Raw genomic sequence first — 23,387 nt, forward strand, 5'->3', positions numbered from 1 at the left:
AACATCTAAACATCATGGATGCCTAAAATAAAACGTCGTTATGTTTACTGACACATGGTAAAGTTACCTCAAAACTTTTACCAACGTTTTTAAATAAACCTTTGTCGATGCATCCTACTCAACGGTAAAGGCTTCCTCGACTAAGGCTTGAGTCCTTCTCCTTTTTCGCTTTGTTCCTTCTTTTCATTTTTCATTTCTCCTACCTCCTTTTTCACAAGCATTTACTAAGTTTTTTGGGCGACTACTAATGTTTTTCATCAATTTTTGATATCTAAATGATAAAAGGTAGGTTGATTAAACTTTTTTTTTTTCTGTTCATGAATGATTTGTTTTAGGGTAATGATTTTAAGTTTTTTGTTTCAACTTTTTTGTATTTTTGCATTCCAGTCTTCTTCTCTATGCAGCACAGGTAGTGTTGCTAAAGCAGAAAAGAGCTTATTATATTTGGTACATGTGTTCTTTATTTTCATGTAGTTTAATGTTGTTTTCTTTATTCGGTTTGTATCGCTGTAGCTATTTATGTTTGATATGTTCTTTTCATGAACGCTTTTATGAGAGACATGAAATGGATACTAACCGAACCATTTGCAAATATGTTCTCATCATCAATTTCTAAATATCCATAAGCCCCATGGAAAATCAGTGATTGAGAGAGGGGAGAGAGATAAATACAAATTAAGCAAATGTTATTGGATTCACCAATTCCTTCTAGAGTTGTTGACAAATCATAACCAATATTATGTTACTCTATACGGAGTAGAAAGAAAGTATATTATACTTTAAGATTATAGTAAAAAATACACTACAAAAATTTATGACATGAAACAGTTGAATTTTCAAGTCCGTTCACTGACCATTAATCCGATCATATGTCGATCCGAGTCCGATTTTAGACTTTGCCAACTATAAAAAAAAAAAAAAAGGTGAAGTCAACCATTTCATCTGCATGCTATTTATGAATTACGTTTGATTAACAAAAAAAATCTGTAAAAACTCTTCTTATCAAAGACATGTCGAGCACTTAATTACTCAGACATTGCATATATAACAAAAATCAAATTACATCAAATCCAAACACGTTACAACACCTCGCAGACATTTGGAGAATGGAAGAACAACTAGGTAGGAACAAGTAGAGATGTGGTAAACAATACAGGAGCAGTAGTCATGGCAACTTATTCAAATTAAAACGGCACACTATAAAAGAAGGCCGGTTAGCTGCCTATCGTCGCCATATGCTCGAAAGCCAAAGAAGTAGCCTTTGCACGAAAGGAACCATCAGCATAACCGTCGAGGCCACGCAGCAGGCGGAAGAGGTTGCCGAAGTCGCCGGACCACCCACCCGCGTCTACGACGAATGATGATGATGAAAATTTGAACCAACAAAACCCGCTAATTGGCCGATTACGAGTGCGGTTCTGGCCACCGCAGCCACAACACGCAGCTGAGAAGACATTTGACAAAGGGGATATTAACATTAAGTATGTTCTAAAAATACAGTGTTCGTGTTTCAAGCAATATTGTGTTATTATGTCTAATATTTGGTTATTGAATTAAAAAAATAAATTCAATTAAATGAATGATTCGATCTCAAGCCAAGTGGATCGAGCTGGGCATCGTATCGGGCTGGACCCGGCTCAATAACAAGTCTCTCTCTTTATATATATATATATATATATATATATATATATATATATATAAAGAGAGAGAGAGAGAGACTTACTGTTTCTTCTGCGTTTAGTCCTTCCCGAGGCTGTTCGGAGCATTCTGTCATGGCATAGATTAAACTCATATTAGAACACAATGAAATTGAACCATAAGAAACTATGAGCAAATAAATACTATAAATCATGTTAAAACGAGTTCAACATATCCAACGACCAGAAAGAGGGAGTTAAGACTTTTTTCTAATTGAAGAAAGTTAAGAGTTACATTGGCCAGGGGCATGAATCTTTTCTTTGATAACATAGAGTGGGAGGGTCAGTCTGACTCCAGGTCTCTCGTTCAATTAAAAAAAACATAAAGATGAAAGATGAAAGTAATGAATGCACATCGTAACGGGTACAGTGAAGTAGAACAAACACATTCAAAACCTGGTTTTGAAGGCAAAAACCAGGTTTTGCCTTAAAAACTTCGTTTTAAGCTGTCATACAAATGCTCTCCTAGTGTTTCCACAAAACCCTTGTCAGTCATTGCTTTTTTTTTTTTCTTCCCGATTTGTTGGAGCAAACTAATGATTTCTTGAAAAGAAATTTGGATCATGCATCTCTTTTTTTTTCGTAATCTTATTCTTTTCCTTGACCCTAAAAAATTACAAGAAAACCGCCTAACCTTTAGACGGATAACAAATGAGCATTCAGTTTCTGAAGGTCAACAATAGGCCCTCGGACTCCCATTCGACAAAATAAGCGAACAACTCTTCTTTTGTGAAAATCCAACAGGAACCGTGGCCCTAGACTTCCATTTGACTCGGTGGGCCGCCCTTCCATTCGCACAACAGTTGCCCGGCAAAGATCCCGGAAAAGCTAAATTTCATGATATCATGAAATTTTTCTCAACAAATCTTTGGTGAAACAACTGCGGCGAGGCATGGATTTGACCACATAATTGAAAAGCACAAAACCTGTATGAAAATAGTAGGCTTCAAAATATGTGTTTAAAATTATGTAAATTAGCTTTATTTGACGGTGTAACTGTAAAGCGAAGATATTTTGAGTTTGTACCAAAATGTTGAGAGGAAAAAACTTATATACATGTATGAAATTTGTGGGGAAAATTGTCTGGATATTATAGTCCAACTGATTCGAGGCTATAAAAACACACTCTTGATTTATCAAAAGTTAGCTTTCAGAGGAAATTGGGGTTCTCTGATATGAAATCCTGTAAAGTAGGTTGCTTATGTGTTTCCTTAAAGAAAGAAGACCATATGCTATAGATTGGAAACGACGAAAATACTTGTGAGGAGTCTCTTACTCCTGCAAGAGTGAAAGCGGAACCCAAAAAGCCGCCCCTATAAAGTTATTAAAAATAGTCTTATGATAAGAGGTGGAAAGACGCGGGTGGTGCAGAGCATGGAAAACGGCTTCTGATCAAATCCCCTGTTGGGCAAGACGATGACATGATTATACATAAGGCTCCTAACATAGTTAAACAGATTCCACATGCTTACCTACGTGTACAAAAATGTCGAAAATGCAATCGCTGCAGCTGTAGCAGCAATGCTTTATCTTTTTGTGGCAAACGCGACAGGAGGTGCCTTCAGGTGGGCGGTACAGCAGCTCAAGTTGGTGCTTTCGGTGGTTTGGTTTTTGTGCCTTGAGGGGGCAGGTTAACGCATGACAAATGGGCGTCGAATTGGCAAATCTTGCAGTGGTAATTGAACCCTTTCTCACCCTCTCCGCATATGTCGCAATAGAAAATGCCGTCATTGTAGGCGGGTCTATAACGAAGCTGGAGCTGGTGCTTCTGGTGGAAAGGGTGCGCAAGCGACGGCGGCATAAGGCCGCAGGGGCGGTGGAGGAAGAAACCGCACTTGCGGCAACCGAAAAGGTCGTCCCCCGATTTGAAAGAGAGGTCGCATGCACGACACTTTCCCTCCCCACCGTTGATCTCATTTGCTCCCATTATTTCCAGGGGGTGGTTGTGGGATCTGTGCTTAAAAGTGGACGCCATCGCTAGCCACTTAGTAAGGTCCCGAGCTCTTCCAATGGATGCAGTGCTCAACTGGTGGATAAGATGCGAGACTGGCTCCTCTATTTATCCAGAGCGAGCGCTCTTCGAATCATACTTTTCTTGGCCTTTTGGCTAAGATCGAGTGAATTTCTTCATCACTTGGCCCTCACCCCCACGACTCAGTCATCCCATTAAATTTATGTGATGCCGGAACAAACATCACATAAATCAGCCACATAAGCGTAACTTACAAGATATAGCTAAGCACATAAGCATGACATCACATAATCATAAGATATTGCCAAACACATAAGCATAACACCACATAGACATAAGAAATTGGGGTTTCGATACCGACATTCAAACCATATGGACAACAGAAAATAACATGTATTTAAAAATAGAAGCTAATACCAAAGCGTATAACCAGTACGACAATGTCAAAGGCACGAAATGTCAACCAACTACTAAAACAATCAAGTCTGTAGCATGGACAACTTTGATGATCTCGTTCCATTTTTTATTTTTTTCAAAAAAAATAATTTCTCAGCTTTTTATATGATTTTAATACTTCATTTTTTAAATGAAGCATGAAACACATTCCGCGCGGGAATTTACAATTCATTACGTTGAGTATTTTTTGTTTTTAATCACAACTTTGCAGCCGAGGTTTCAGCGGGATTTTGAAATTCCACGTGGGCCCCTGATGACTAGCTTCCGCCCATCATATTTGTTTCCCTCTATTTTCAAACCGCCTAAGAAATCCAGCCGCTTCCCCCTTTTATTTCTTTTGCAGAGTTTGTTGTTCCGGGCGTTCTTGGGAAAATTTCGAGGTTGTTGGGATTGGAGAATAAGTCTTTTTGGCGAATCAGTTGTTCCAAGATTTTCTTCTTGGCTTTGGGGGGATGTTGGCGTTCACGATTTAGAGTCTCTGCGTTCTTTCTTGAAGGGATCAGGGTATCCTGGAACCTCAAATTGATCTTATTTTCTTCTGCAATCTTGTATTCCATTGCTTCTGTTGAATTCACTGTTTGGGCTGTTTCAGCTTGACAAAAGTTCGCTGTTAGAACACTACTAAAAGAATGGGCCGGTCAATATCTTGGTGATGAATATCATTGGTATAGATCTATACCGGGCCGGGGCAGATGACCACCCTCTACCTGGGGTTTCGCATGGCTTGGCCTTGAGAATATTATATTTGAGGTACTCGGTCGTTTTAGAGTCACATCCTACACTTCTTTATTAGATAACAAATGTTCTCAAGTCGACGATTCCATCTGCATGCTCGATACTCAGTCGTTTTAGAGTCACATCCTACACTTATTTATTAGATAACAAAGGTTCTCAAGTCGATGCTCGATACTCAGTCGTTTTAGAGTCACATCCTACACTTCTTTATTAGATAACAAATGTTCTCAAGTCGACGATTCCATCTGCATGCTCGATACTCAGTCGTTTTAGAGTCACATCCTACACTTATTTATTAGATAACAAAGGTTCTCAAGTCGATGCTCGATACTCAGTCGTTTTAGAGTCACATCCTACACTTCTTTATTAGATAACAAATGTTCTCAAGTCGACGATTCCATCTGCATGCTCGATACTCAGTCGTTTTAGAGTCACATCCTACACTTCTTTATTAGATAACAAAGGTTCTCAAGTCGACGATTCCATCTGCATGCTCGATAGGGATTATTTGCGAATATACACACCCATGGTAACCTTCGATTGGATGATTTGCAGATATGCACGCTCTTGGTAACTTTTGGAAGAGGATGCTCAGATACTTACTTTCTAAATTATTCAGGAGAACATAAGAAGATCTATACCACCAAAAAGCTGACACCCGAGTCGCACCAAATTGCCCTCCGCTGAGGCTGCCATAAGGGCATTTCCCTGAGAAGATATTTGGCAAGGAGAATAATATTGACTATGTTCTAAAAATACAGTGTTCATGTTTCAAACAATACCATGTTATTATCTCTAATATTCGGTTATTAAATATAACTACATCAATTATCATGCAATGTTTTCTATAACAAGAATAGGGTGTTCGTAAATGCTAATTCCCAATATGAAAAAATACGATAATGAATATGGAGATTTTTCAGTTTGATGATTTGTTCAATTAGTTGGTTTAGAAGAAAGATATTTGAGATTGTTGAGAGCACGTTGCTTCCGGAGTCGATGACGTATTATGGAAATCTATATCCAACGCGTTTTCTCATTGCAAGACTGTGCTGAGCAATGAAAGGAAAAAGAAGAACAGGAAGAAGCACCAACATGGAGAGTGCATTGACTTCAGCTGCAAGTTGTTCGTAACTCGTAAGTGGGCCGTTTTGAATTCATTAAAAAGCTTGAAGCAGGGAGACAGAGAAAACGAACTGTCACGTCCTGCTTGTCAATACAACAGGTTAATGGAAGCAAAAATTCTTACAGATTTTCTCTTCCAAGTTTTCTTTTCTTTTCAATTCAGTGATAACGAGTCACAGATTGTTCAGTACGTTGATCTGAAACCAGAAAATGTCAGCTACAATTAATTTTCCATTATCACCCTTTAATGACTTACATTAATAGCATATTAAAAATTGATAGAAGTAAACAAGAGTAAAAAATGCAATCCAATGGAGGACAATGTTGAGTCAAAAGGTTTGTGGTAACATTTTTCATTTTCCAGGTTATTATAAGCTTACTTCAAACCCTCATTTAAGAGTTTTAAAGGAAAGTGTAATGCTTATTAAAAATTACCAAAAAGCGGTCTCATGCGTAAAATTCTAGGCAAAAAGCAACCCTGAAAGAAAAAATCGTTTTATACGACACTGATAAACATCTCAAAATAAAAAAGCAAATAAAAATGCGACGTACGAAGTAATTAACTTCTGCAAGGTTGCTGGTCCAAATTTTGTGATTATTTTCACAACCATAGATGGTTTTGTAGTGCTGGAGAGCAGGACTTTTGATGAGCTTGCTTGGATGTATATGGGGCACCGATCTCAAATTAAGTAATCATTAAGATACTAAATATTTTGTTATTTTTTTAATTAGTTGACACTCTTTACAAATATAGAGTCTACAAATCACACATTAATCGAAATTAGCGTCCACAAAATATTTATTTTTCGTAGCACGCACATACACCTATAACATATAAAAGTATTTTAAAGAAACTATTTATAATTACATTAATTAAGTTTATTAATAGAAAATCTATGGTACCCAATATAATTCTCGTTTTTACAAAATTTATTGACGACAAGGTCTAATAATCCCCAAAGTTGCTAAAATTGAATTGCTGAAAAAACACGTAAATGAAAGACAAATGAGATTGCCCCGACCGAAGGCAAAGCACCGTAAATAAAATAAATGGAGCTAATAGAATAATATGCGACATTTTCTCGAACAACACAAACAATTTTTTAATTTAACGAATTGGTGGCCAACTCGGCGAGTCCACTCGGATGTTTTCGTTTTTCCTTGGAATTGTCTTTTATCATTGGGCTATGATACACAAGAGTCAAGAAAATTGGTTGGAGGGGAACTAGTTTAAAAATATTCACATTGGAGCTTTAATATATATAAATACCTATTTAAAAATAACGAAATCGATGTAAGCAACACCAATCACCATGTGAATCGGCCACTATTTCAATGGATCAATATTGCCGAAGTATAATTTTAACGGTTTAAAATGTCAAAATTCATGTCGATTCTCAACCTCTCAACTTTTTTTTTTTTTTTTTTTGCTTTGAGTTCTTTTCATCAAAGCTATTCTCACAGACATGAAACGAATGCTAACCCAACCATTTGCAAGTATGTTCTCATAATCAATTTCTAAATGTCCATATAACCTATAAAGAACTAGTGATTGATATATATATATATATATATATATATATATATATTAAAAAAATGTTATTAAATTCATGACTTCCTTCTAAAGTTGTTGACAAATCAAAACCAAGATTATGTTGCTCTATACTAAGTAGAAAAAAAGTAGGTTGTACTTTATGATTACAGTAAAAATATATATAAAAATTTATGGCAGGACACGATCGAGTTGTCATGTCATCCCTGACCGCTTTACCTATCATATGATTCGATCCAAGTCCAATTTTCGACTTTTCCAACTATTAAAAAAAAAGGTGAGGTGAACCATTTCATCTGCATGCTATTGATCAATTACGTTTGATTACCTTCAAGAAATTAGTTGCAAATAGTTTTTTTAAAAAAAAAAAAATCTGTGGCTGTTTTTTTGCTTAAGTTAATAGCAATTGCCTTGTGTGTTAATATCATTTTTCTCTTTCTGATTTGACGTGGAGACTTGGTCCACGCACGAATGGTTTCCGGTCGTGCCATCATCTATAAGGTTGCTAAGGTTTCGTGTTGCCAACAGGCGACCTTATATCTATCGATGAATCTAAAAAATATCAAAGTATGTTTTTAATTTAAAAATAATAAAAAAATTGAGGGAAGAGTACTTGGGAGTTGGGATTCTTCCAACCATGCGGCTCAGTTATATTGCTGGCTCTGCGTGTATAAGAAGAAATCAGTTGTTCAGAAAAATCCATCGTCTGAATAGAATTTTTTTCTAACAAAAAAAGTCTGTAAAAACTCGTCTTATCAAAGATATGCCGATCATTAAATTACTCAGACAGAGCATATATAACAAAAAGGAAACTACATCAAATCCAAATACGTTACAACACCTCGCAGACATTTAGAGAATGGAAGAAAAACTAGGTAGGATCAAGTAGAGATGTGATAAACAATACAGCTGCAGTAGTCCTGGCAACTCATTCAAATTAAAACGGCACAGTATAGCTTCCATTATTACATCGGCGCAAGAGCCTCCGCTTGTAAAGGCACCATCAACATTTCCCTCTAAGCCACGCACCTCCGACCCCATCGCCCAACCACCCATCCATGTCTACATCAGGAAGAACATCTACACCAAAAAACTTGACCCGCCAATTGGACCACTTTGTATGCGACTGCGATCCCTCCGACTGCCTGAGCGGCAGCATTTAGCTAAGAAGATATTTAACAAGGAGAATACGAATATTTAGTATGTTCTAAAACATGCAGAGTTCGTGTTTCAAGCAATATTGTGTTATTATGTCTAATATTCGGTTATTGAATTAAAGAAATAATTTCAATTAAATGAATGAATCGAGCCCAAGCGAAGTGGATCGAGCTGGGCATCGGCTGGGCTTCAGCCGAGCTATATATATATATATATATCAAGAGAGAGAGAAACTTACAAAGTTCATCGGTTCCGGTGCGGTTGGAGCATCGTGTCATAGGCATAGATTAAACTCACATTTGAACATAATGAAATGAAACTATGAGCCAATGGGCACTATAAATCATGCTAAAACGAGTTCAATACATCCAATGACCAGAAGGGGAGTTAAAGACTTGTTTTTCTAATTGAAGAAAGTTAGGGTTTCATTGGCCGGGGGCATGCATCTTTGTTAACATAGAGTGGAAGGGTCATTCTGTCTCCAAGTCTCTTGTTCAATTAAAAAAATAAAGACGAAAGATGGGACAAATGTGGGAAAGTAATGAATGCACATCGTAACGGGTGCATGTCATGAGGTAGTTTTCAAGGATCTTAAAAATTATACTAGATGGAAGACGAACCGACTCCAAGTTCGAATTTATGAAAAAAAAAAAAAAATCCTGGTGTCCATCGAGTTATTTGAATATCAGTTGTAAACATCCACGGGAAGTTAGTGGTACCTTTTTACATTCTCCTAGCTTCGACACCATCCTTGCTCCATACAATCCATAAATAGCCTCAAAGGAAAGGGAGGGGTACAGGCAGTAAGGCGGCGTGCACTCAAGTAGTCATATTTAAATCTTGTGATGGGTGTCACACTCTTGCCTTATTTTTTGGGTTGCAAATGATGGTAAACATGGTATCCGATAGTCCATTTAGGCCATGAAGCAAGCCAAACGCATTTTGCGTCAGTAAGCATCTAAAAACCGTAAAGTCTAAAAGTTCAAGGGTATTTGGATGACACTTTCCAAAACACAGTTTTTTAAAAAGCTAGGTTTATTTAAAACCAAGTTCTTTAAGTGGTTTTTAAAAATTAGTTTTTTGTGTTTGGGTAAGACACTGAAAAAACAGTATGTGGATAACCTGAAGGGGGGCCAGGCCATTCACTTCTTCTGTAAAACCATTTTTCTGTGAAAAATGAGTTTTGGTCAAGTCCATTTTTCATGTCATCCAAAGAAACACATTCCTGGTTTCATTGCCTCAAGAACTTCGTCTTAAGCCGTCATATATAACAAATGCTCTCTTAGATTTTCCACAAAATCCTTGTCAGTCATTACTTTTTTTTCCCTGTGATTAAGATTCCTAAAATGAGAAGATGAAAGTCAAATGGGGAAGACCTCCCATGAAGGATATTCCAAACAAAGTGTAACTTTCAATGGCTTATGTACTTGTCAACCACAGTCTGGTCTTGTGAATTAGTCAATCGATTTAGTAGTCAGAGATGAAATTGAGGAAAACAGAAGGCGAAAAAAAATAAATATTCTTGTTAAAGTTCAAACTCATGATGGATTTCAAACGCAAATAGGACGAACGTGCAGATAGCTTGGGGCTCTTCTGTGCATTTTCGTCTTTCTCATCGTACCATTCTGTCACGAAATCTGGTGAGAGCTCATGGGTATGCCGACAAGTAATTCTATAATCCATTTCACACCCATTGAGACGAGACATGTCTCCAGACTCTCGACCCAATCATGTAAATATTTGATTGAATGATCAAATAAAATTTTCACTCGACTTCCACCGTCGATTTACAATTTATTTATTTATTAAAAGCGTAAACAATATGTACAATTTATTGAAAGCACTCATTCGATTTTTTGAATCGAAAAAAAAAGAAATTAGAGAAGAATTCGTGATGCAGGAATGATAGATTTATGATGCATGAAACAGTTCTTGCTTCATTTCTCTGCACTTATTGGATACCAACAATTGGCCTGCAACTGTTCTTTCATTCTTCCAACCGTTCTTCTGTTTATGCTTGACGATCAGCACAATTGGAAACTCCGCTAACAGGGTTGAGAGCTGACTATTACCATCTTGTGCTTGACCATGGGTGTTCATTTTAAGTCCCAAAAAAAATCTTGACGGCCTTCAAAATATGACGTACTAGGTTAATGACAAAACTGTTCTGTTTAATGAAAAAACAGAAATTTTTGTAAAGACATAAAAAAAACAATTCGAAAAAAGTAAAAAGATTTAAAAGAACATGCATTTTCTGTAATTTCAAAAAATGGTCACTTCTTGCTTTTGATGTATGTTTGCCATTCAACTCGTTTTCAGACTTGCGATACCCTTTCTAACCACAACACCCTAGCAGTTTAACCCTTATGAGGCCGTCACAACTGAAGTATAAATAATTTGAGAGAGAGAGAGAGAGAGAGAGAGAGAGATTTCCAATCTCTCAATGTCAATCACAATAGAAACAATTGGATGGGCATGCATGCTGACCTTTGGGACCCCTTCTTATCATTTTCTTTGTGAATTGATTTAAGAGTGGCTCCTGCTTTACCATAGACTCCTTTTCCACCTATTGGATGCTCTTAGTTGTTGGGTAGAACCCAAAAGAAAATGCAAGTAAACATGACGAATACAAAGACAAGAAGTAATAATTCTAGGCACTAAATGGATCACATAAATATTGTCCAACTTAAAGAGGCTTGCGTGCACGACAATGAAGACGATGGATCAGCAGGCAAAACCTGCCGTCAGCGATCCTTTGGGCCTTTTGGGCTGGCGTCACCGTATTTGAGAGGGAGGGCGGGACGAGAGGGAATGCAAAGAGAGAGGCCGGGGAAAACCGTGCGACGACTGACGTCGGAGTGCCCAACAGAGTCGGACTGCTCAACAGAGTCGCCGTTTTCTAGGGTTTGTCCAGTCTGCGGTTCATAGTAAATTTATCACGACACAATGAAATTTAACCATTTTTCGATTTAAAACTTTGACATGGAAGGTTTTTGTATGGTAAATTTAACTGTGTTTGGTGCATAAAATACAAATTAAAAGAGACTTTTTCCCTAACCATTAAAAGTGTAGTTTTATTGGTTTAAATACATTTTGGATTCATATAACCATTGCTAAACTACTAACAAATTGGAAAAGGACATGCTCTACATTTACTAGAGACTAAGCTCGAAGAGTATGGACATGTTCCGAGAATGTTTTTGAAGAGTAAAAAGTCCATAGTTTGATAGACAAGAAAATTTTTTCATGAAAAAATTTGAAACCCAAACATCCTGGTTATTGATTCATGTTCTGATGTAAATTAGGCAGAGCAGTAAGGAAGAGTTTGTAATCGGAAATTGCATGACACTAAAATGAGTCCCGATTCATCCTAGTTTAAAACCCACGGGCTGATCAAATCAGAATGCCATTCATAAGCATCAATGACAATGGAGACCTGCATTGGAGAAGAAAACATTCCCATGTTGCATACCGAAGCTGATGCACCAACCAAAACAGAAAAATTTAATGCCTCCATAAGCGGAATGAGCTACAAGAAAGAAATCACGCTCCTCCGAACATGATGTCAAATTTAATAATGCCTCCAAAAGAGGAATGAGCTACAAGAAAAAAAGTCACGCTCCTCCTAAAATCACGCACCAGGCGGTGGTGAACTCCAAATCACGCTCAACCGTGAAGACTGAGGAGGGTCCGGCAAAGGGGGAATCGAGGGAGGTCGTTCGGCAGGATGGTCCCGCAACGAGGGAGCAGTGAAGGCGACCGCAGGAGGCAGCACCGACGAGTGGCGACGAATGGGTCGGCAGACAAGAGGCGAGAAAGTCGGCAGCACCTGTGAGGGAGAGGAGCGCGATGGAAGAAGCCCTAACTGGCTAAAAAATTATCTATAAAAAAAGGGGGGTTGGACTTTTTTTCCAGGCAAATTTATCCAGGAAACGAGTTTTGAGTGGAATAATTTTTGCCACGTTTGATGGCGCCCATTGAAACCTGTTGAAACAGTACAAGAAAAAAAAAAAAACCTTCATAAACAGTGTTTTTCCGGACCATGGCCTAAAGGAAAATTTCTTAGTCGGGGAGACAAAATGATCTTTTTTTGATGATAGAGCTGCCCAATCTCATGCGATCGACGGCTCTCACTAGCAGTCAATTAGACGTAAATGAACCGGAGTCTTCCTTCACATTCATATATATATATATATATATATATATATATATATATATATATATATATATATTTCTGTTCACTTTCCTGCCTCCTCTTTGAGTTCACTTTCCTGCCTCCTCTTTGATTTTATTCTTGTTCTAAGCTTTATCCTCGTTGAGTACCTCTGCGACACGAAAAATAAAACGACGGACTTTGAAAATGTCTTATGCTACTTTTTAATATATTATTCCCGGAATTTTTTAAGAAAAAAAAATTACATATTGGCGCTCAAGTTTTGAGCCAACAACAAATTGGCCCTCGAGTTTTTGAAGACCAACAAAGAAGCCCCTAAATTTTCATTTTTAATTTTAGAGAACGGCTTCTGCTTACACTATGGATGGAAAGTGATTTTTTTTTATTGAATGGCAAATTTAGCCCAGAATTTTTGTTGATCACCACGTCTGTTCCTCCTTGTAGAGCGGGACTGTTCCCCGTCAGCAGATTTTCTTGTGGCTATGTCCTAGCGAAAGTTTGAAGGTTCATTTCCTTCTTGAGCAGACTGCACTTATTTTCTTTAAGATGGCAGAATTCAGGATTTGCTTCTAGACCAAGGGATTACCGTAGGATGAGTGGTTCTGCATTGTCCAAGCTCTCAGGGCAGAAGGGCGTGGGCTTTCCGAATATGGTGGTGGCATTTCCAGGTCGTGGTAGAAGCGGCTTTGTTTATGATGAAGATGCCGTGCGTAGTCGCGGCAGAAAGTTCAAAAGATCATCTTGTGCTCTTCTTTCTTTTGACATGATAATTGTAAACAACCTTTTCTTTTAGGAATTACGCATATTCTTTTTTTCCCCTAATTGTCAATATATAAGCATGGTCCATAATTGCAGAAGACAAATTTGGGTGCTTAATCAAAACTTGAGATTGAGTAGAAAAGTCTATGGACTTTCACAAAATCAAGAAAGTTATATATATATATATATATATATATATATATTCGCTTAAATATGTACTGGCTTATGAATGTGCATACAGAAAGGAAGTTATCTTAGAAAACCCCGTATCCTAAATACAAACTTCTCCTAATAAGAAAATTTATAAAGTATATTGCATTTAAGGGGGCTGCCTGGGTCTGCAGCTTATGATAAGCAAAGTTCATTCAGGCGCTATAACCAAATTCAGAAGTTGAACATCTCAAGTTGAGAAGCAGGAAATTCAGGTTCACAAAAAACAGTGCTAGCAGAAGGTGTGGACAATCAAACGAAAAGGAAAATTACGCACAAACTAGTTGTGGTTATTTGTAGTGGCGACGATGGGCTTCATTAATTAATATGAGAATAGTAGCACTACCGATCACATGGAAACTTACTCAAAACGAAAACGCAGACGTCGGGTTCCTTCGTGATACTGCCGAAGCTACAGGTTCAAGGGAAGCAAGAGGAAGAAGATGGCTCGCCCATGGCCATCGTTTCCATATGTGACAGAAGCAACATGTTAGCCTCCTCCTGTAGGGCAATATCATCAGTACCATCACAAGCAGAGAGGTCGTAGAAAGTATCCATGTCGACATTGACGTCGTCGGGGCCAACGGGATCGTCACCGTCAACATCTAAATTGTCGTCGACTTCTTCATCAACATCATCACCATCACCATCACCATCACCATCACAATCCAAATCAAAGGCCGCCGTCACACCCAAAACAATGGTGCCAATCAATACCTTGCCAATGATGCCTTTTGTGACGGTTTTCGTGGCGTGTTTGATGACCTTCTTTGCCTGCGGTTTGTTGAGGAAATCATTTGCGGGAAATGTTGGGTCGACTATCTAACGGCACACTACTCCTCTATGTTCAATGCAGGATTTCACACACAAAAAAAAAAAGAAAAGAAAACAAAACAAAAAAAAGAAGAAGAAGACAGTAGAGCTCCATATGATGGCAAAGTATAACGCAGAAAATCATTCCCCCATTTTGTCCTGCTGGAGGGAAGCTTGTTTTAGACCTCCAAACACACAATACAGACTTTACTTACTTTTGGTAGCATCTCCCATCCCACTCGCTCATTTCAATTACTTTGGCTTCTTCTAGTAATTCATCACTACTTCACTACGGAATTGGCGAAAGTATTCTAAAAAGGTGCTTGATAACAAAACTATTGTCTTTGAGATGCATGTTTCTAAACTACTATATATAAGTTTGTTTTAAGAAACATAATTCTATAATGACTATATGGTTTAAGTGATCGAAATTTGGAGCAGGTTCAAAGAGGGTTTCATTGATGGTGAGCGATGAGGGTTTCCTCCCCAGTCGGGAGGCTGCCTCCACGGACATGGATATTTGTGTAGATGAAGATGGGGATTCCAGGATGAGGGTTGCAATGGCCAATAAAATGACGGGGCTGGTGAGTGGTTTGGAGGATCCAAGTCGCCATCAAAAGGAGACCACGAACGCCCAACCTTCAAGAGTTGGGCTTCGGTGGTAGACAGCGGGGAGAGTTCCGACCCTACATTCAGTTCCAAAATGCTCCTTTAACGCCCTTTCATACATTCCAATTAAATCTGGGTAACGGGCTTGGTATTATTTTTTTATTAAATTTCTTTAATAATAATATATATTATTAATAAAAATGTATTTTATATTTAAATTTTTTATTTTATATTAAAAAATATTTTTTATTTTAATCGGACTGAGCTCAGATTTCAAGCGCCTGGCCGACCTGGGCCCTACTCTAATCGGACCGGGCAGGCTGGGCTGGCCGGATGCTCAGCCCAGGTCTAATTCTAATATGTATACGATTAACTAATGGATTGAATATATGTATATATATATTGACGGTGTCAAGGTAGGATCTTGTTGAAAAGAAAAGCCTGCTAAGAGAGAGAGAGAGTTACCTTTGCTCTTCTGTAACCTTTTTTTCTTTCTGAGGAGACCCGTTGCTTAGTTATGCAATCTGCAATGAAACCAAGTAGTAAATGGATGGATTAAATTCAAAATTGAATTTGTCGAAAGTGAACAAGGAATTATAGAATTTGTATCGACGGACGGACCAAAAGAATTTGTATCGACACATAAAAATTAGTTAAAGCACTGCTGTTGGTGGGCTTAATTCAAGAATTTGTATCGACAAAGTTCGATCGGCACCCGCAGCGTTAAGCATATGAAACATGTCAACCATACAGTCTACAGTTAATTTACGGAAATATTTGATGATCACAAGACCGCAAGCTTTTTTTCGTAAAACCAGCTGATGACCTTTCTCTTTTGAAAAAGGCACTGTCTTTAACTTTGTTCCTTTCTATAATACAGAAGGCCTCGTTACTTTTAACCACATGCCTATCAAATTATCCCATTTTGTGGGCCAGTTACCAAACCGCTCTTTAGAAATCTTATGTTTTACTTTATTCGATTTCAACAACGACGATAATTCCTGTGATCGTTCCTACAAAATAAGAAGAGTCAGGGGGATGGGTTAGTTAGTTCCAAGCGCCATTGACGACAACCTAATAAAGGACGTAGGGTGTTAAATTACATGATATCTTGAAATTTTTCTTAAGAAATCTTTGAAGAATATAGGCGTATCAAAATTTTGTATTCAAGAATACATAAGGTGCATTGCGGGTGGCCTACCTTGTATATAGTCAGAAATAAATACTCTAAAAAGATCAAAAAAGAAAAAGGAGGCATATAATAGCTTCCAAATCCATACTTACATGGGTGTAGATCAAAGACGCAGGTTTTGGCGCTGCAGCTGTAGCAGGCTCGGTGTATCTGAAGGCCGCAAGCGTCGCAGTGGGTGCTTCTCTTGAAACCTGGGCGGTACGATAGCCGCAGCAGGTGCTGGTGCCCGGGGATGCGGGCCGTCTGATGCAACTGCAAGCACAAGGGATGGGCGATGAACTTGCAACTCTGGCAGCGGTACCTGAATCCGATGACGGTCTTCCCGCATATGTCGCAGGAGGCGTCAGTGCTGGCAGCCGGTGCATCAGAAAGGCAGAGCGGGTGCTTTGGGTGCGGATCCTGCCCCTCAAGCGACGGCGACAGGATGGCGCAGGGGCGGTGGATGAAGTAGCCGCAGCGGCAGCAACCGTAGAAGGGTTTCCCCGATCCGAAGGGGATGCAGCACGCACGGCAACTCGACGCCATCCCGTTGGTCTCCGACATTCCCATCAGTCGCAGAGGGCAGTCGTGGAACCGATGCTGAAGCGGGGAAGCCATGGCTCGCGATTGTCTCCTAGCAACGTCTCGCTCTGCCTTTTTAACTTCGAAGCTCTTCGAAAGCATGAAGCTGGACTACAAGTCAACGTTGGATTTCGGAAAACCACAAGGACGAACTTTTTTTTTTTTTTTTTTTTTTTTGTTTCTCGGAAACATTAAATGGAGCAGTGAAAAAACCAGGCTAATGTGAAGTGAAAAATGAAGTGTAACTGGCTTTCATCACTAGCAAAAATTTGTTTAGAAGCGCGTGTTATGCATTATTCTAGAACATATATTTGCTATCTTTTAATAAAATAAATGAAATTCACTGTGAATAGATGCACATTTATGATGCATTAACGACTCCATTCAATAATCTGTCGGCCAAGCAAATCTATTTTTTTTATATATGTGTGTGTGTGTGTTCAGGACTCGCTGCTCACCCGATAGTGAGAATGAAAAGGAAAGAACATGTGGGGACTGCTGCTCTGGCTATCGGGAGAGCCATTGTTCTTCATAACTTGTGGCTCTTATTCCACGACTTGGCCATCCGATTGTCACTGGCATTGTAAGTGGGGGCGTCCAACCGATTGGACTTGTTATCCTAAAGTAATTTCTACCTCTTGTTTCCCAAAGTTTTCTTTTTCATTTATTTAATTCAGAATTAATTGTTGAAAACATAAAAGACGCAAAATAAACTGATTGTTTTCGTCAAGGCACGTGGTTTTTTTTTTTTTGTTTTTCTCACCAATATGGAAGCCGAATCAATAGCACAAATCCCTTATAATTCCTAAGGGAATTTTACAACCGTTTCCTAGCAATAATCTTAATAAATGGAGTTGTCACATTGATAACTCTTAAAATCCTTTCCTTCATTTGGCTTGTTTGCTGATATATGTTCTCTCAAAATGCTCATCCCATGATTGATGCCATCACCATCCTACACTTATACGGAAGTTTTAGAGTTATATATGGAGTCTCAACATCTATAAGACAGCCAAATAAAATGGTGTCGGCCGATATTTTCCATTGTTCCTCTACCTATGGGAAGATCCAGTGTTCATCGTAACCTGTGGCCCTTAGTCCACGACTTGGTCATCCGATTGTGATTGGCATTGTAAGTGGGGACGGTTCAGTTAAGGCTCCCAACTGGACTCAATCTCCAGTTGTTGCACGAAAGGACAAAGATTGAAAAAAGAAAAGAAAAGAAAAGAAAAAGATGGGCCTTCTTAAAGGAGAAAACGGAAACCTACCTCAAGAATTCACCCTGACCGACTCAAACGTCCGAAGCGTGTGGTCCAACCGGACGACGACACAGTTGAGAGGAAAGAGACGAGGACAGGGAGAGAGTACTTCCAGTTCCTCCTCCTCAGCAAGAGCAGAAATCTTACGCGTCCAAGTTCAACGAATGTACTACTACTTATCCTAAAGTTATTTCTACCTCTTGTTTCCTAAAGTTTCTTTTGGTTTTCTTTTATTTATTTCAAAACTAATTGTTGAAAAGAATAAAAGAAGCAAAACAAAATGACAATCTTCAGCAGGGCCCGTTGTTCTTTTTCTCACCAATATGAAGCCTCCATCGGCCTTCAAATCAATATTTGTAAGGGAATTTTACAACCGTTTCGAAGGAATAATCCTAAATAAAAGGAGTTGTTACATTGCTAAGTATTTGTCACATTGGTAACTCTTCTCTCCTGCCATAAAGATTTCCTTTTCGGTTTATAAGGGGAATATCATCTCCTCAAATATTTCCTTCATTTGGCTTAACTGCTGATATTTCTTTCAAAATTCATATCCCATAATTGATGCCATCTCCATCCTCGTTATCAAAGTCATAATCTTATGTCATCCTCTAGATCCTACAACTACATTCACGACTTACCACATCTGGAATGGACATGAGTTTATATATATACCATCTATAAGTGACTGTGAACAAGTGACTCTTCAGCCAATTTATGTAGCTCTGATGGCAACTGATCAATTGAACAGTTTTTATTGAAGAATTTTTTTATTAGTTTTAGTTTTTTACCTCAATTGCAGGCATCGGAGAGATTCTTAAGATTACTATCATGCACAAGCATTTTATCGCAATGAATCCATAAGCCTTCAACCGCCAGTACTTGCCATGACAAAAACAAAGAATTTGCTCTAAATAAGGCTGCGTCAGCTTAGCTATGTCCAGGTCTAATGACTGAGGACATCAGAGCTCAATGAGCATATGATGAATCCGATATCAGTTCTCCGGGGATCATGTGCTTGCTTAAACGGTGGTTCCCACTGGTGCCGAGTTTCTTTCCATTATTGGATCAGAGATCATTGGCTAACAAATACCCCTTAAAAGTGTTCAGATGGGGATTACTGCATGGATTATCCACAAGCAAGTATTGCTTTGATAAAAAAGAAGGAAAACAAACAGTAGCGTTACTTTCCTTTTTCGGAGACATCAAATGAACCAGTTCATGCTTATGGATCCAAAAACAACAGAAGAAATTTAATGGACGAATTACGTGTAATTGGCTTTGATTATCATCAATAAATGATATAGGAACACAAATTTATGCATTGTTTATTCAAACTATAATATTTCTAGTTAATTGTTGATTTCACAAGTAACCAACTTTTGAAAAATCGATTTTCGAAACAGAAAAAGGTGCTCCTGAGGTGACAACAAATAGAACACTTAATTTATTTTTGTCGTTCAAATTCTGATACACGATAATTCCTGCAGACATATGGGCAATGAGACGGAACAAAGGAAGAAAAATTATGCACAAACAAATATATATGATGTAAGATGTAATTATTAGAGGAGTTTGACTTATTATAAGAAATTATTCAAGACTCACCCTAGCTTCCTTAACGAGACTGACACTATTGGAGTCGTCAAAGGCACTTAGGACGACGAAGACCTTCACCGGCGGCCACCCGTAAAAAGCAAGGAGACAGCCCCCGCGTGCAATGGATCGTCAGCGCCAGGCAGGTCGCCGGAGCCATTCATCTCGACGGTGATCAAGTAGTCGTCGTCGCCGTTGCTGTCGTCATCACCGTTGTATGGCAAAAAAAAAAAAAAAAACCATATAATTACTGACTTAGTTATTAGTACTAGAATTAGAGGTTGGCCGTTGTATTCGTCAATTTAACCAGCCCCTAAAAGATAACTTGGTGTGCCCAAAAGAAAAATACAAAGCTTCTGCAAATGATTAGCATCGGGGCCTGCTTATCGTCGTCTTAGGCAGAAGGAAACCCTTCTTCATGTAAGGAAAAATTTAGCTACATTATTCTCTTGAACAGTTTTGACCATATAACGCCTGGCCAGACATTGGATTAATCCTCATGAGCCTTCATTTCACCATGCTTTCAATTGCGTATGCTATTTTGTTCATATCACGAAAAGTGCTTCAGAAAATAACCAAAATGGACAAAGTAAAAAGCCACACCACCTTTAGAATTTTATACATAACAATTTTCTTCGAAAGCATGATCATAAAATTTTATATGGAATAACAACCAACTTGATCGCCAATCGGTGTGAAATTCACTCATGTGACGACTTTACCCATTTTTATACCCAAGAGAACACCGGTAGAAAGTAAGGACAATGAGACGAAATTGTTGAAAAAAAACAATTTTTTTATGGACCTAGTTTGTGGCTTTCATGCAATTTGCCTCCAGGAGGCACCCCTTGAGATTGCGAAAAAAAACGTATACGTTATAATTTTCAAACAATTTAATTGGCCCCCATACAAATTTTTAAAAAATATAGTTAAAACCGGTAAATTGTTAATATGAATACTGATATACGTATGGGTACAAATACGATGAAGTGGGAGTGGGTATGGTAATATTAAAAATAAAAAATGTGCGCATAGGGATGCAGGAACACACACACACACACTATATATATATATATATATATATATATATATATATATATATATATATATATATATAATGACTTGTTCTCACCTCCGACCATCCGTGTCATATGTTCCATAAGGAGGGAGGCAAACTCCGAGCGCAAATGTTTGTGAACACCAACACAGAAGCCAGGCGGCAGGTCGCAGAAGTTAATTTTCTGGCCGCCGTTTTTAACAAGAAGGCGGACGGGGGCACGGACGATGTTGGAGATGTTTTCGTGGTCCACAGTTCCGAATAACAAGGCGTACATAGCGTCACTTAAACCGAAGTGACCAAAGAGTAGGTGCATGGAAGCGGTCTTTGCTAGGAGTTTCGTAACTTCCCACATCTGCATTTTGACAAAAAAAAAAAAAAAAATCATCCCTTATTAGAGATGTCAATGTATTCAATTTGAATATGACAGAACTGTTACTAAAAAACCTGATGGAAAAATTTTAATAGCTGATTAAAAATTCGGTTCTGATTGGATTTAGTTTTAAATAAATACCATACAACATCCAACAATCTTACATTGTATTCAGTTCAAAATTTGGATTCGGACATGAATGTAAAAATCATATTGGAATTATGAAGTGAGATTTCAGATTTAACTGCAGATATAGCTTTTCTTCATTCGTATTAGAATCCGAATTTTAATTCGAGTATATTACTATCTCAAAGGTAGACACGAATAAGATTATATCCGATTTAAATATGATCTATTAGCACCCATACATCTGGTTGACACATTCTGTGACAATTTATTATCGTTTCATGAATTCGCTGAAAATAAAGTATTACAGGAATCTACCCCGAGACCTCAATGTCCAAGCAAAATAGAATAATGACATGCTTATGGCATACATTCTCTTGTCTAACTTTAGCCATTTCATATCATTAAATTGTAGGAAAATATTCGAAAACGTACACAAAGAATTATGTATACTATTCAAGACAAACAAAATTAACCTTTTCAATTTGTTAAGAATGCACCTTACTTGTTCTTTACTTAACCAAGCATATTTAGAAGAGCATCTTTCATTAATTTAGATTTAAATCAACAAAAATTACCATTTTACCTATTAAAATATAACATTCAAAATTTGCCTATTTTTATACAATAATTAGGTTTTTATTGAAGAACTTTCTAGAGAGACATAATTACTTTTCTTATTCGTCCTCTCCTTCTGCCTGGTATGGTTCTCTCTGGGCTGGTTCTCTCTGGGTTGGTGCTTGGAGCTGCCTTAGTTAAGCACCCTGGAATGAAACCAAATATTACAAAATCGATGGTGAATAACAATGAGATGGATATACAAAAGTGGAAATTGAGTTAAACAGCAGGCATAAAAAGCCTAGGCTTCCTTCCTCCCTTTCTTTTGCCTTCAGGTTACTTCTGGGCCTAGGACCGCTAAATTGAAGGAAATTAAAATTTCATTTTCCGGGGCCACGAATCTTTGTTGACGTAAAAGGCTGTTGTGAGCCGAAGTCCAGCAGGGGCCAGGGTCCCCTCCAACTCCAAGCTGTGATTTAACGAAATCTCAGAAAGAAAGCAGGACTCGTTTTCCCATAGAAGCCATGTTACTAATAAATCACCTTTGTTTTTGCAATTTCTTGGAATGGACTCATATCTTACTGAGAATAAATGTGGATCGTCCATTTTCATAATGTTGCTATTGTTTTCTTAGTGATAGATTGGGTTCTGTTTCCCAGGAAAAAGAGAAAAGGACGTCATTACATACTCCAAAAACTTACCAGGGTGTACATCAAAATTGCAGGGGCCGCACCTGTAGTGGCAAGTGCGTATACAAAACCCGCAAGCGTTACAGAAGTCATCTTGACTACGAGGGAAGGGAGGAAGCGGAGGTTGAGGGGGTGCTCGTGGGTGCAGCTGCTCACCGTCTGAGGCATGTAAGCGCATAAAACGTGGGCGTTGAAGTTGCACTTCTGGGTAGATGAGGCTCCTGTAGATGTCGGGCTCCTGAAGGAGGTGGAGCTGGTGGCGATAGTGCGCAGGGTGCCCCCTCAAGTGACGGCGATATCAAGTTGCAGGCGAGAAGGTTGCTCCTCGATGTGAAGAGGAGGCCGCATCTACAGCAACTCCATGCCTTCCCGCCCGTCTCCCTCATGTTCATCGGTTGCAGTTGGTCCTGGCAGTGGCACGCTTGCTGATTCCCCATAGCTACACTCAGTAAGATCCAGGGTTTGAGAAAGACAGAGAGCTGTCGAACCCTAAGCCTCGACCTCTTAGTGGGGGGCAACCTAGCGTTTATAGGGTTATTTTAAGGTTAGTCGAGTCGACAGGTTCAACCCAGAAAAGGAGTCAAAGATAGTGGGCTGCTGAGTTTCTAACGAGCTTCCTAGAAACTTCTAAAGGGGAGCTCGTTTTTTTCTTGCTCCTCACATTCGTTTGCCTTGCTTACAGTCATAACTTACCTATAAATCATGACGAATCATCTTAC

At 38.5% G+C, this 23,387-nt stretch overlaps 2 protein-coding genes across 4 annotated transcripts; both read right to left on the reverse strand.

The window, feature by feature from the left end:
* Positions 1 to 13,911: 13,911 nt before the first annotated feature.
* Positions 13,912 to 19,991, reverse strand: LOC116261569 (uncharacterized). The gene is made up of 4 exons (XM_031640394.2): positions 19,878 to 19,991; positions 16,545 to 17,124; positions 15,726 to 15,784; positions 13,912 to 14,612 (listed from the first exon to the last, which is right to left on the reverse strand). Exons 2-4 carry the CDS (start codon positions 17,113 to 17,115, stop codon positions 14,259 to 14,261), a joined length of 984 nt encoding a protein of 327 aa, XP_031496254.1. The 5' UTR covers positions 17,116 to 17,124; positions 19,878 to 19,991; the 3' UTR covers positions 13,912 to 14,258.
* Positions 19,924 to 23,162, reverse strand: LOC116261568 (uncharacterized). Of its 3 annotated transcripts, none has more exons than XM_050079752.1 (4): positions 22,825 to 23,162; positions 22,094 to 22,185; positions 20,998 to 21,277; positions 19,924 to 20,063 (listed from the first exon to the last, which is right to left on the reverse strand). In XM_050079752.1, the coding sequence occupies exons 1-4, from the start codon at positions 22,844 to 22,846 to the stop codon at positions 20,041 to 20,043; spliced, it is 417 nt and encodes a 138-aa protein (XP_049935709.1). In that variant the 5' UTR covers positions 22,847 to 23,162; the 3' UTR covers positions 19,924 to 20,040. The 3 variants fall into 3 exon arrangements, with proteins under 3 accessions (XP_049935709.1, XP_031496253.1, XP_049935708.1); XM_031640393.2 differs by having other exon boundaries at positions 22,681 to 23,162; XM_050079751.1 differs by lacking the exon at positions 22,094 to 22,185 and having other exon boundaries at positions 22,681 to 23,162.
* Between the last annotated feature and the right edge of the window lie 225 nt (positions 23,163 to 23,387).

This window comes from Nymphaea colorata, chromosome 9 (genome assembly GCF_008831285.2).
Source record: "Nymphaea colorata isolate Beijing-Zhang1983 chromosome 9, ASM883128v2, whole genome shotgun sequence".
NCBI lineage: Eukaryota > Viridiplantae > Streptophyta > Magnoliopsida > Nymphaeales > Nymphaeaceae > Nymphaea > Nymphaea colorata.